Source organism: Chlorocebus sabaeus, chromosome 2 (genome assembly GCF_047675955.1).
Source record: "Chlorocebus sabaeus isolate Y175 chromosome 2, mChlSab1.0.hap1, whole genome shotgun sequence".
Lineage (NCBI taxonomy): Eukaryota > Metazoa > Chordata > Mammalia > Primates > Cercopithecidae > Chlorocebus > Chlorocebus sabaeus.
The window spans coordinates 70,445,118-70,459,424 of NC_132905.1; the positions used below are offsets into that span (position 1 = coordinate 70,445,118).

Here is a 14,307-nt window from a genome sequence, read left to right on the forward strand (position 1 = left end):
TTCGGGGAAGGTGATGGTGGCAGTCCTCATCAGGCTCTGTAGGCCTCTCCTCCCTCCAGATGTAGCTCAGGTGCCACTTCCTCTAGGAAGCTTTCCCGGACTTCCTGTCGGAGGGGCATCTTTCTTGTTTCCCAGGGCCTCTGCCCTAACACTAAGCATGCTTTGGTAAGTATCTGCTCAGTTGCCTGTCCTCTCCACTAAACTGTGGTGTTTTCAGGCAAAACAATTATCTTTTATTCCCTGTCCCCAATACCAGGCAGCCAGTAGGTACTCAAGGAAAGTGATCAGCATAAACAGTTTTGGCCAAAAATGAAACAACTTGGTTTGAGGAATCAGCGTGAAAGTTAGTGAATCCACTCCTCTCGTGGCACAAGGCTGCACAGGCGTTCCTTAAGGCCTGCGTGGATATCCAGTGCCTGAACGTCTTTCTCAGTGTTTTAGCTCGCACAGAATTAACCTGCACAACTACAGCGGGCACACAGCTGCACTGGCATTGGCTGAAGCTTTTTATTCTTTTCCCCAGTAGAGCGCACGAGAGCCTGCAAAGGCACGCCCAGAGGGCCGAGGTTAAATCCTGCGCCCTTTGTTCGCGGCAGCGGAGAGCGAGCGGCTCCATGCCCGCCGCCCCCGCCGGGTGCAGGGCCGGTTAGGGCCAAACATTTCGCAGAGACGCACCCGGGAGCACCGCGTCGAGCGGAGCGCGCGTGCGCCAGGTCTTGCTCTAGGTCACCCTCGCAGCCCTAGGATCCCGCGCTCTGCGGCGCCCTCCGCCCAGGCCTGGCCTCGGTGCCAGGCTGTCTCCCCGGCCCGCGGCCGCCGCTGGCGGGAAAGCGCCCGGCGTCCCGGCGTCACGCGCCAGCAGCCCGGCACGCGGGGCGGCGCAGGGCGGGACGAGGCGGGGAGGGGGCGGGGCCAGCGCAACGGGGCGGGGCGGACGCCGGGCACAGGAAGCGCCGGGAGGCCTGAGCCGTCCCAGGGTTCCCCGCGCGGCGTGGACTCGGGCCGCTGCCGCCATCCCGCTGGAGAGAGGGAGAGAGAGGCCCGCCCGCTCGCCGGCCGGGCCAGTGTGAGCCAGTGCGTGAGGGCGCGGGGGGCCGTGTCAGCGAGACGCAGAGCGCAGCCGCCACCACCAAACGGACATGTTGAAGACCGGCGCTGCCGCCGCCTCCTTTTCCTCATCCTGCGAACGGGACTGAGAGGGGGCCCGCCACCTCTCCGCCTCTGCCTCGGCCGCCCGCCTCGCCGCTTCGGCCGCAGCCTCTTCCTGCCCGGGCCTCGGGCTCCGCCGCTCGTCGCCTCCCCCCAGCCACCAGGCCCGGTTGGTTTTCCGGCCCCGCTCCGCCGCGGCGCGAGGTCTATGTGACCGGCGGGCCCGGAACAGCCGCCGCCGCAGCGCGAACATGGACGCCGTCAACGCCTTCAACCAGGAGGTAAGGGGTGCTCGGGGCAGGGGGGTGCCGGGCCTGCTGCGGGAGCCGGGGCTCGTTTCTCCCGCCGCCTGAGGTTTAAAGCTTTGGTCCGGGTGGGGACGCTTCCTGCCCCGGTTCCGGGCCGGCGGGGCCTGCACGGAGCGGGGCCTGTGGCCCGGGAGAGGTCGCGGCGACCACGGGAACTGACCCTGCACCCCTCCCCCCACTGCCCACCCCCGGACGGCGACCTCGGGCTTCCCCCCTCGCCCCCTTGCGGCCTCCCCTAGCCCAAGTCTGTGCCCGTTCCTCTAACTTGTCCCTTTTTTGGGTCCGGGCGCCCTCGCTGTCTGTTCCGCGAGCCCGGTTGTCGGGTTCGCAGTGCCGGGAGCCCGCAAGGGGCTAAGAAAGAAGCGCGGGCGGGCGCGTGGGGTTGGGGGCGGGGGAACGGGAGCATCTGCCGGTCGTGGGGCTGGCGGAGCGGTGGCTTCAGCTCTCCTGTTGCTCAGGCCGCGGCGCGTCGACGCCTGGACTCTGATCCCGGGTCTGGGAGGAGTTGGAGAGGGTGTTCATCCCCCTTCTCCGAGATTCACGCACTTGGGAAATAGGGCTAATAAACGGAGAGGGGGTGGCTCGTTATAATAATTTAAAGTCGTGAACATAACCTTCTTATAGGCTCTATAGCCCCAACGTGACGCCTAAAAAGTTGAATGGGAGAGAAGAGTATTCGCTCCGCCTTAGTCCGCTAGAAGGCTGGCGTTGTCCTCCAGTTCCCTACCCTCGCACCCCCTCCCGAGGTAGTTAATCCTCGGCTCCCTTCTACGAGGACATTTACATGTGAAAACCTCTCCAAACCGGGAACAAAGCTGCCTGCGGCCTTAAAGTTCTCTAGTTGTTTCTCTGATCATTCCAGGTGTTGCTTTTGGAGTGTAGAGTCCATACATCCTATTTGTCAGAATCGATTTGGGAGGAGGAGACTTGGCTATTGATGATTTAAAATGCGGTTACAGAATGGGAACTATTGTCATGGGTTGAGCTGTATTGTCTTCCCTTTCCAAGTACCAAAGATAAAGCAACATTGAAAAATCAAATGTAGTAGTTCGAGATGTGTGGATGTGGCATTAAAAACGTGCTGCATCTCACAGATTTTGTAGGTTTACTTGTAACAATTATGGTGCGATAACTTTCCTTTAGATTTGCGGTGCTATAATATATGGAACTCTCCAGTTACACTGCAGTTGAGACAATTTATTGCCATATAAGTTACCCTAAAAATGATTTTCTTCAATTGATGGGTAAATAAAATGCCCTAACTGCAGTAGTTGCAGCTGGTAATGGACAGTGTCTTGTAAAAGTTCAGTAGTGATGATTTTCAAAACAATAAAAATAGTATGTCCTAGTTTTTGATCGCCAGAGAATTTGTGATAATGCTCCAACTATTTCAGGGTTGGAAGTTGATTGTTTTCTGAAGGTAAAATTCACTGGAATGTTGACTCCAGGCTCCATGAGGGCAGGAAGTTTCTGTTCCTTTCCCTCCTTCTCTCCCAATCAAAACAGGTGCCTTGCAAATAATTGTTGAATGAGAATTAAAACAAATGGCACAACAATAGTTAAAATATTTCAAGTACATTTTTCTCCCAACAGTGAATGTGTATTTTAAAAATTCATTTCAGAATCGGAAGAATGAATGTTTTTGATGAAAGAAGAGGATTTTTAGTTCATTCTTAAGATCAGAAGTATTCTGATTCAGGCATATGGAAGTTGACATCAAGCACATTGTTAAGCAAAGTATTTTCTATTAATCCTGAAAAGGCACCATCAGTAATTTTTACTTTGAAAAACCAAAGTTAGGAATGGTATTGATTCCTTGAAAGAGGGAAGTGATATTTGACCTTTTTAAATGTGCAAAATGAGCATTTTCTTATCATTGTTCATTTTCCAGTTCATTTCAGTTCTATTCCTAGTCTTTGTGAACTGCAAAGAATGCCAACTCTCTTCTGCTAAATTAAAACTCTTCTAGAGAAATTAATCTGACTTTAAAATTCATCTTACTGTGCCTACTTGATTTGTAGTGCTTCTCAGCTATTTCTCCCCATTCATGAAATGTTCTTGATTCATTCCCCATATAATCTTGAATCTCTCAAATCTGATCTTCACTTAAACTTCTGAGTGCCTGCTCACCTGCACAGCCACGTCCTGAGTACTGTAGGGCTACCAAGCATCTCAGTCACCTAAAAGTCTAATCCAGTAGAGAACTTAAGACTTAGACAAATAACTTTAATATGATGTGGTAGAACAACTTCCTTTGGGATCCTTCCATTGCAGTGTGGCATAGCCATTGGAGATCAGTGAAGGCTTGGGAAGAGGAGCAGGTATCAGTTTTAGGATTTCAGAAGATGTAGGAAGCAGTGATCGAAGGGCAGTAGTGTTGAAAAGTGAGTTATTTTGATTCTGAAGGCTACTGGAAAGTAAGGATGGTAAAGTAGTTTGAGCCTGACAAGTTTCATGTTTGCCTAATGTGTTTGAATTTCATTTTTAGGCTGTAGGTAAACATTGAAGGTTTTAAGCAGTGGGATAATGTAATCAAAACGGTTTCGTTCATAGTGGTATGTATTATAGGAGGCAGAGACTCGGTAGGAAATGTAAGTAAAACCTGAACTTGGCAAGTGTATGGTGGGAATGGAGAGTAGAGAAAGGATGTGGGCCAAAGGAATCCATGGACCTTGGCATCTGATAGGTTTATAAGCACCTTTTGTCCCCACATCCTGAGGGCTGAGAAAGTGGTGATACCCTAACACAAGTCATCAAAAGCCTACTTAGTAGAGAAGAAAATGTGTTTGATTTTCGAACAGGTTGAGTTTGAGTTAATTGTGGAACCATCACGTGGAAATTTTTGGCAAGCAGTTGGGCTTATAGGACTTAAACTTGGAAGCAACTAGGAGATAGAGGGAGACATCCAGGAGTTCAGATGGGAAAGGTGGGGGAAAATTGAAAGGGGGAACAAAAGGAATTAATATAAGACCAATGGCATGTCAGGCACTTATATGTACACATGTCTAATTTAATATGTATTCCCACAACCCTGCATAGAGTCCAATTACAGATGAGGAAACTGATTTTCCAAGAAATTATAATAAATAATAACTCCCCTAAGGGCATATTGCTAGTTAATGGCAGAACTAGGATTTGAACTCGGATCTCTCCACTGAAGATAATATTTTGTATAGTATGAGGGGACTTGGCCACTGAAATGTTTGAGGGCAACAGGATTTGAAATTTAGGGTTGAATGGTGATGGGAGATAAGGAAATAAGAGGTAGCTAGTGTAAAGTAGTCTTTAGAGATTTGGTTTTGAGGGATTAGAGGGAAACGGTGCGTAAGGATGAGGGAAGGAAGGGCAGTTTACAACGTACTAGGCACTGGTGATAGGCATTACCTTCGTTTATAATATACATAAGGCTTTAGCTTTAGTTAGTAGTGTTGAATCCCTAGTCTCTTAGATGGGAGTAGAGGCTTTAGCATTTTCAAGGAAGGGGGTGTAGAAAAGCATAGTTTACCAGCAAGAGTGGGGATGGCTAACTTGAAGCAAAATTATGGATAAGAGAAATGGGACAAATCAGAAGCGCAGGTAAAAGACGTCCATCTCAAAGAAGGAAAGGAAGATAAGAAAGATGAGGTTATTAAAGATACCCATTTAACAGAATGTTTGGAGAACTTTTATGGCAAGACGTGTATTAAGTGTTGTGAAACATGAAAAGATGAGTGAAAAAGAATCAGTTATCAATTATGGCTAATACTTAGTGGTGTCTGTTGTATAGTTTATACACTTCTGAATTATGAAGAATTTGCTAAAGTTTGTGGAATAGAGAGTATGGTTTTTGTTGTTGTTTTTTTTTATTTTTGTTGTTGTTTTTTGTTGGGTTTTTTTTTTTTTCTTTTTGAGACGGAGACTCGCTCTATCCCCAGGCTGGAGTGCAGTGGCGCAGTCTCAGCTCACTGCAACCTCTGCCTCCTGGGTTCAAGCGATTCTCCTACCTCAGCCTTCCGAGTAGCTGGGACTACAGGAGTATACCACCACGCCCAGCTAATTTTTGTATTTTTAGTAGAGATAGGGTTTCACCATGTTGGCCAGGATGGCCTTGATCTCTTGACCTCGTGATCCGCCCTCCTGGCCTCCCAAAGTGCTGGGATTACACGTGTGAGCCACTGCACCCAGCTGAATTGTATTTTTTAACCCATTGACTGTATTTTTAGTGTTTAACCCATCTTGCCTACATCCTGAAGAATTGTATCTTGCCCCTCCCACTTTTTTTTGCATCATCTGCAGTTTTAAGACATTTAAAGTACAAAAATAGTCCAGGCACAGTGGCATACACCTGTAATTCCAGCACTTTGGGAGGCCAAGGTGGGTGAATCACGAGGTTGGGAGTTAGAGACCAGCCTGGTCAACATGGTGAAACCCCGTCTCTACTAAAAATACGAAAAATTAGGTGGGCCTCCTGGTAGGCGCCTGTAATCCCAGCTACTCGGGAGGCTGAGGTAGGGGAATCGCTTGAACCCTGGAGGCGGAGGTTGCAGTGAATCAAGATTGGGCCACTGCACTCCAGCTCGGGCAACAGTGCGAGAGTCCATCTCAAAAAAAAAGTACAAAAATAGTGCAGAGAAAATAAAACAGTTAAGAATATACAGTTATTACTATTTTGTGTTTTTAATTTAAAAATAAAATATAAAGTCTTCCTTTCATCCTCACTCCAACCCCAACTCTCCTCCCACTTGCAGGAGAGACAATCAGATAATTTAGTATTAATCTCTGTGGTCCATAAACAATATGTAATATTCTGTGTTTGATACTGGAGTGTAGTGGTGCCAGCACGGCTTACTGCAGCTTTGACCTGCTTTTTTTTTGTTTGCTCAAATATTAATACTATTAAGATTTAGTTAACATTTTGCTGACAGGCTGGAATGAACTTTTCAAACATGTCTCTTTGTACACATGTGTAGGAATTTCTGTGGGACAGCTATTCTCAAACTTTTTGTTTTTAGACCCATTTATTTGTTTTATGAGACAGTGTCTGGCTCTGTGGCCCAGACTAGAGGGCAGTGGCACGAACTCCACCCATTGCAACCTTCACCTCCTGGGCTCAAACCATCCTCCTGTCTCAGCCTCCCAAGTAGCTGGGACTACAAACCTCTGCCACCATGCCTGGCTGATTTTTCTATTTTTTCTGTAGACATGGGGTTTGCTCTGTTGCCCAAGCTGGTCTTGAGCCTCTGAGCTCAAGTGATTAGCCCACCTTAGCCTCCTAAAAGTGCTGGGATAATAGGCATAAGCCCACGCCTGGCTAGATCCTTTTAAATTCTTAAAAGTTAAGGGCCACAGAGAGCTTTTGTATCTATTGGTTATTATATTTATTGATATTTACCATATTAGAAATTTAAACTGAGAAATGTGTTTATTAATTTACTAAAAATAACAATAAACTTATTACAATATGTTAGCATAAATAACATTTTTAATGAGAAAAGTAATGTTTCTAAAACAAATCAGTAAGAGTCACATCATTTTACATTTTTGCACATCTCATTTAAACTTTGGTTTAATAAAACCTGGATCCTCGTTCCACTTTTTCATTCAGTCTGTTGCAATAACACACATCAGGTAGCCTCTGGAATATACTGCTATATACTTCTGAGAAAACGAACAAAAAGGCAAGAAATAATCTTAGTATTCATATGAAAACAGTTCTGATGAAAAGGACTCAGACCTCTCAAAGGTCCTTAGATTACTTTTTGAGAACTGCAGTGCTGAGATGCTATGCATATAATGCTACTTTGCAGTATAGAAAAAAAATGCGAGTACTTGTATATTCATGGTTATCTTTAAAATTGGACATAAATTAAGCTTTACGAATACTTAATGTACGAATTGACATTGGTACACTTACCGTGTTGGACTGTCAGTCATGTTGTTCTGAAGGAAGAGTTGAGTTTTGCATCTTAGTGGGGAGCTTGCTACTTCTTACTCTCACTGCAAATTGTTCTGTATGACTATTGTTGATTACTAGGGATGATTGTTTTCTAGAATTTAGTTCATCTGATGGGGATGCCTCATTAAGTATTTTTTTTTAACCTGTAGTATTAATGTTTGGGGTTTGATCATTTCTGAGATGTTTATGTAAAGACATATAGATAGAGAGGTCAAAGTTCTTTGCTGTATGGAAAAGATGTAGAGAACCAGGTCGATTATTGGCAGTAAAGTTGGAGATTTCCCTTGCCAAAGTTGACCATGTTGTGCTGTTATCCCAGGAGTTTTTGAATGTTGAAAGTTGGTTATACATAGTTTTCTTTCTCTACTTTCTTTACCCAGGGAATTCTTAGTCTCTGACAAGGGTATTGGTCTGGCTTTAGAGTGATTGCAATAAAGTGATTCTTCAGAGCTTTCTGTAGTGGGATTTGTCATTGATGTTCTTGTTGTAAGTATTTCCTTCCCTAGTCTATCATTTTGTCTAGTATTTTGTTTCAGAAAAAATTACATGAACACCTAAGGAATTGATTTAGAGAACAATTAGAATAATGGAAAGGTTGGTTTCTAAACTTTGTGAAAGAGAATTCGGGTTAAAACTGTACCTACTAGAGAGATGACACAATTGGTAGTTTTTTTTGGGTTTTGTTTGTTTGTTTTATTTACCACATAGGAAGCCACTATAAAAATTGTAGGTTGTTCTGTGTCATGGAGCACAAGCAAACATAATTTACTTCAGAATTCAAAGTAACTTTTCTGTATATATCTGCACACATTCAAATCTCATTTGAAATACACCTTGATAACTTAGTAGGGAAAAAAATGTTACGTAAGGAATGAACCTTTACTGTTATTCATAACATTTGTTGAGACAATATGCCAAATCCTTTTTTAGCACACTTCAGAGCAACAGCATACAACTTTCATAAGCTGAAAACTACACTGTGTTGTCAGGTATATAGCAGAATAAGCAGCTTACCTATTAACAGTTCAAAATTTTGGTAACATTGGTTATTTATTAGTATTATGTTTCTGTCAAACCACAGAAAATAGAGGTGGGTAATAGTTAAATTTGCATTAGAATAGTCCTTACCAGGATCTGTTGAGAGCTTAGGAGAGATATGTCTACATTTCTGTGTTACTATTAAGTGTAATTAATACTGTGCTGCTGTGATTTTGAGAGCTACAAGAGATTTTACAAACAATATTATAATTTATTATACCTGATCGCCTTCAATCCTGTTCAATATTTGCATGGTTTTTTGATTACATTTCATTGCTGAGTAGTTTGAGCTTTTTATTGGTGCTTTTGAAGACATAGATAAGTATACAGAAACCTGATATTCCAGTAAACTGCACTATACCAGATTAGTAAATTCAGGAAGAAAACCAATGTAACTCAGGAGTGGAGTTAAGAATTAGAAGCCTGGGTTTTTACTAGGGGGTAGAGGAGAACAGCAGGGCTCAGTGAAAGGTGGATGGCCATCCAAATGCCTCTTGAAAGTTATAATTTATGCTTGGATAATTGGTGATTCTTGGTATAAATCTGTGTGGGTCAGTGATCCCAGTTGGAAGAGACCAGAGAGCAGTGGTGTAGCTAGCATATTTGACATCCAGAGCAGACTTTTTTTAAACACACCCTTTTTTGTGTAGCAAAATTATTTTCAGAAATAATCATGAAATGAATAATGGAAGTGGCCAGAAAGGAAACTTGAACTGTATGTGCGCATGCACAAACACCCACCACACACATACTACATATAAATCATACCAGACTTTTAAATTGTGTTAATATATGTTTTTTGAAATAGTGGAAAAACTTATCTGCATACTGATATGTCACAACAATGAATACGAATATTACAGTTTTTTTTGTTTTTGTTTTGTTTTTGAGGCGGAGTATTGCTCGTCACCCAGGCTGGAGTGCAGTGGCACGATCTCGGCACATTGCAACCTCCATTTCCTGGGTTCAAGCAGTTCTCCTGCCTCAGCCCTGCCTAGTAGCTGAAATTACAGGCACATGCTACCAGGCCCGGCCAATTTTTGCATTTTTAGTAGGGACAGTGTTTCACCATGTTGGCCACGCTGGCCAGTTTCTTTAAAAGTCTTAGGCAGATTTGTCAGTGACTGTTAAAATTGATGTTCACATATTTGTGTTCAGTAGACAGTTACAACCAGATTTATTCATCTGTTTTCACCCACAGTTAAGAGCACTTTTAATTAATTTTAATTACAAAATGTTGTATATACAGCAACACATACACAAATAGGAAGTTTTAAACATAATACTGTGTTTGGCAGTGATTTATAAGCACACTGCACAATAAATTCTAGAAATCACAATACTATCCACGTATTTTTTTCAGCATTGAGTGTGATGACTTTCTTGTTTTTTAGATGGAGTCTTGCTCTCGCCCAGACTGGAGTACAGTGGCACAATCTCAGCTCACTGCAACCTCCTCCTCCTGGGTTCAAGTGGTTTCCCTGCCTCAGCCTCCTGAGTAGCTGGGATTATAGGCACGCGCCACCACACCTGGCTAATTTTTGTATTTTTAGTAGAGACGGGGTTTCACCATGTTGGTCAGGCTGGGTCTTGAACTCCTGACTTCATGATCCACCTGCCTCAGCCTCCCAAAGTGCTGGAATTACAGGCGTGAGCCACCACACCCGGCCTTGAGTGTAATAACTTTGAAATGCCTCAGTCAAAATTTTACTGAAATGGTTATCACCTAAAAATTCAATGTAAATGTCTATTATATTTGATAACCACTTTTGATATTCACGTACAAGGAAATACAGCTTCCTTGTACTTTGTTCCTTAGTGATGGCATCTCTATGATTCTTGTTGATGGGTTTTCACTTTTAAAGTTTTATTATATTTATCTTTATATTTGTTTGAGGCTGATTCTGGTTGTTTGTAAATATTTATGCCAGAAAAAATACATCTCAGGAAACAAAAATTGGACACAGCTATAATTTTGAATATACTATTTAAACATAGGAATGTATATAGGTACAATAGGATTGGAGTCATGCTGAACCTGAGGGGAGCTGAAGCAATCCTGAACCTTTTTGTACTTACTCTCCAAATGAACAGGTATATCAAATCTGCAAAAACTGACTATATAACTGGGGGATTTCCTAATAAACTTCCAATTAAGATGGATTGCTTATTAAAGGGTATGTAATAAAAATGTGCAGATTTGATATTTATATGTTGTTAAAACTCAGCAGTAACCACAGCAACCCCTTAAGAGTATTGCCAAAATACTTTGGGGGTGATATATTTTATCCCTGGTGTTATTTAGAATTGCCTGTGCTCAGGCCAGGCGTGGTGGCTCACGCCTGTAATCCCAGCACTTTGGGAGACCAAACATTGAGAAACCCTCTCTGTACTAAAAATAAAGAATTAACTGGATGTGGTAGCTCATGCCTGTAATCCCAGCTACTCAGGAGGTAGGAGAATCACTTGAACCCGGAAGGTGGAGGTTGCAAGAAGCGTCAGATCGTGCCATTGCACTTCAGCCTGGGCTGGGCAACAGAGCAAGATTCTATCTCAAAAAAAAAAAAAATTGTTCGTGCTTGATGGTGATAAAAGAACAAAATGAAAGTCTTGCTATGTTATTTAGTCTTGATAGTTCACCCACTTACTGCCTGCACCTGGGTGGACTGCTCCCCTTGCCTCACTCTAGGTATGCAGTTGCATTAAAGAGCAATAGTTGACCAATCCACTAGTCTATGAAGTCTCCCTCTGCGATATGCCCAATATATCTTAATGCATTCTATCATGAGTGTTCCTCTATATTTCCTCCTTTTGACTTTCAGTTAAAGTAGAATTTTAATTTCTACTATTTAATTTCTACTATTTAATTTTAGAATTTCCTGCTTATAGGAAACGTTTAGTACCAAAAATTACTGCTATCCCTTTTAAACCCTTTAAGAAATATATAACAGTCTTTAAACTTTAATGGCCATATGTGACTTAGTTTACCTTAATTAAGAGATGCTGAATGATAAATCACTTTAGATAGGGCAGCCAAGTTTGGGGATCAGTTGAAATAAGTCCAGATAGGGATATATTTTATAAAGCAAACCCGTAGAGATGGAAAATAGATTATTGGCTGGCAGAGAGCAAAAGGAGCAATGGAGAGTGACTGGTAATGGGGATGGGATTTGTTTTGGTGGTGATGAAAATACTCTATAAAGTATTGATGGGTGCACAACTCTTGAATGTACCAAAAACCACTGAACTGTACATTTTAAATGGATGGGTTTTATGGTATGTGATTTATATTGCAAAGCTGTTGTAAAATACACAAAAAATGTCAGGTTGTATCATAACCATTTTGTTGTTTACTTGCCTTACCTAATTTTCTGTCAAGATGAAAACAGTATCCAGTAGCCTCTGAATGGCTCTGTAAATTATTTTGTTGATCCCGAATCCTAAGTTTCTTCAAAGGATAGGTTTAGTTTTGACATACTATTTTAAGGAGTAGTCCAGTAGGAACAGTTCACGGGAAGGACAAAAAGAATCTTGCATTTGCCCATTAAATAACCAGGTGCTGGCTAATGAGTTAGGTGTTGTGTACATGTCTTTGCATTCTTTCCATTTTAAAGGTAAGGAAACTAGAGAAGTTTGGTGAATGGTCTGAGGTCACACAGTGTGAAAGTAACAGTTCTGAGATTTGACTCAGTTCTTTTCAGAGCCCATCTGAGTCTAGTCCACAGTCCCACATGGCTGCTGTGAAGTTTTTGAGCAGTGAATCCTTATCTAATGGACTATTTATATGTCGAGAAGACTCAGTGAACAGCTTTTGTACATCTGAAGCATGGTAGCAAGTGATAACTATCAAAATAATGTATACTTTTGAAAGGACTTGTCACAGTTTAAGAATAACAAGGTTTGGTTGGTTAAGTTTTTGAGCCACCCACAGTAATGCAGTAAATGTAATCAGCGTTTAAAACTGAAGGTGTCTATTCTTTTAACCAGTTTGTACTCAAAAATTTTAACTCATTAAGGATTTTATAAATGCTAAGATTAAAATTGTTTTCCAATTAAATTATTTTATATCCTGGAATTAATTTTTATTTCTTGTATTGATGACTAGGAAGAAGTATTTAATTCACAAAAATATTTAATAGCCAACTGTGAGGGGAGGGAGACCAGAAGTTCATTAGTGAGACACAATAAATGTGATGTTTAAATATGGTACCTGTGCTGCTAAAGTAGAGCAAAGGCATGGATAAAAAACATTTGGCATTTCCTAAAATCACCTCCTCACCTGTCTTTCAAGCTAGTGAAAAGGAAGAAGTTGTGGATTGATTTGGGAAGTACATTTGGAAAATGACCTAATGTGATAAGCTGGAACCAGTAGGGTTAAAAGCCCTGGTGAGGTATACAGCCTTGATTCAAAAAGTGGAAAGTCTGAGCGAAGGGTAGACCCTGGGAAATTGTAAGGGAGGCAGTGTAAAATTAAGAATACATGGCTGGGCGCGGTGGCTCACACCTGTAATCCTAGCACTTTGAGGGCCGAGAAGGGCGGATCACCTGAGTTCAGGAGTTCGAGACCAACCTGACCAACATGGAGAAACCCCGTCTCTACTAAAAATACAAAATTAGCTGGGCATAGTGTCACATGCCTGTAATCCCAGCTACTTGGGAGGCTGAGGTGGGAGAATCGCTTAGACCCACGAGGAGAGGAGGCTGTGGTGAGCCGAAATCGCGCCATTGCATTCCAGCCTGGACAACAAGAGCGAAACTCTTGTCTTAAAAAAAAAAATACATTAGGGCATGCTTTATAGAATAAGTCTTCAGAAATTAACTATTAATACTTAGAAAATTAGTTCTGCCGGGAGTAAATGATAATAGAATAAAGGTTCGATGATACAATTAAATAGTGAAAAATAATGCAGATGAAGTTTAAACCATTGTCTATTATATTCTGTTTTCTTTTCTTTTCCTTTTTGTTTGAGACAGAGTTTTGTTCTTGTTGCCCAGGCTGGAGTACAATGGCGTAATCTTGGCTCACCGCAGTCTCCACCTCCCGGGTTCAAGTGATTCTCCTGGCTTAGCCTCCTGAGTAGCTGGGATTACAAGTGTGTACCACCATGCCTGGCTAATTTTGTATATTTAGTAAAGATGGGGTTTCTCCATGTTGGTCTGGCTGGTCTCAAACTCCCGACCTCAGGTGATCCGCCCACCTCGGCCTCCCAAAGTGCTGAGATTACAGATGTGAGCTACTGTTCCTGGCCTATATTCTGTTTTCTTAATGTTCTTAGTGCACATAGAAATATAAGTAGTTAACCTATAAATGATGTTATATTTATTATTAAATGTAATTTAGCAGTTCCATGTGTTTATTTGGTAAAACATTTCTTTAAATTCTGGAATAGAAGAAAAGTCAACAAGATTGTGGGAGAATATGGTATAGTAAAATTTAGGAAGAAGTAAGTATGAAAATTTTTTTAACCCTTTGAATTTGAATATTATGTGCAGTTTTGTTGCTTATGAAAGTACCTGGTTTGGAATCTCTTGAAATCTGAAGAGTAAATTTTGTGCAGAAATAGTTGGAACTGTTTTGTAATGTTTACATTCAAACAAGACTCTGCTCAGTCAGAGCAGGAAAATGGTATCACATCTTTCCCCTATTTGTTTTAAAAAGCTTTTCGGGGCAGAATGAGGTGGCTCAGGCCTGTAATCCCAGCACTTTAGGAGGCTGAGACTGGCAGATCCCTTGAGGCCAGGAGTTTGAAACCATCCTGGCTAACATGGCAAAACCCCATCTGTACCTAAAAAAAAAAAAATTTTGTAAATTTTCTCTACCTTAGGAGTATTTCGTATTGACAATGCCAAATTTATCTTGTTTTCACACCTTCCTCT

At 42.2% G+C, this 14,307-nt stretch overlaps 1 protein-coding gene across 3 annotated transcripts in view; it reads left to right on the top strand.

Moving 5' to 3' along the window:
- Window positions 1–974: 974 nt before the first annotated feature.
- SCAF4 (SR-related CTD associated factor 4) overlaps window positions 975–14,307 on the top strand; it is a 61,684-nt gene continuing 48,351 nt past the window's right edge. For 2 of the 3 annotated variants that reach the window (XM_007965075.3, XM_007965105.3), the window contains exon 1: window positions 975–1,430. In XM_007965075.3, the coding sequence (XP_007963266.2) occupies window positions 1,401–1,430 (30 nt within the window). In that variant the 5' untranslated portion in view covers window positions 975–1,400. The remainder of the gene's footprint in view (window positions 1,431–14,307) is intronic. The other variant, XM_007965096.3, reaches the window with a different exon arrangement.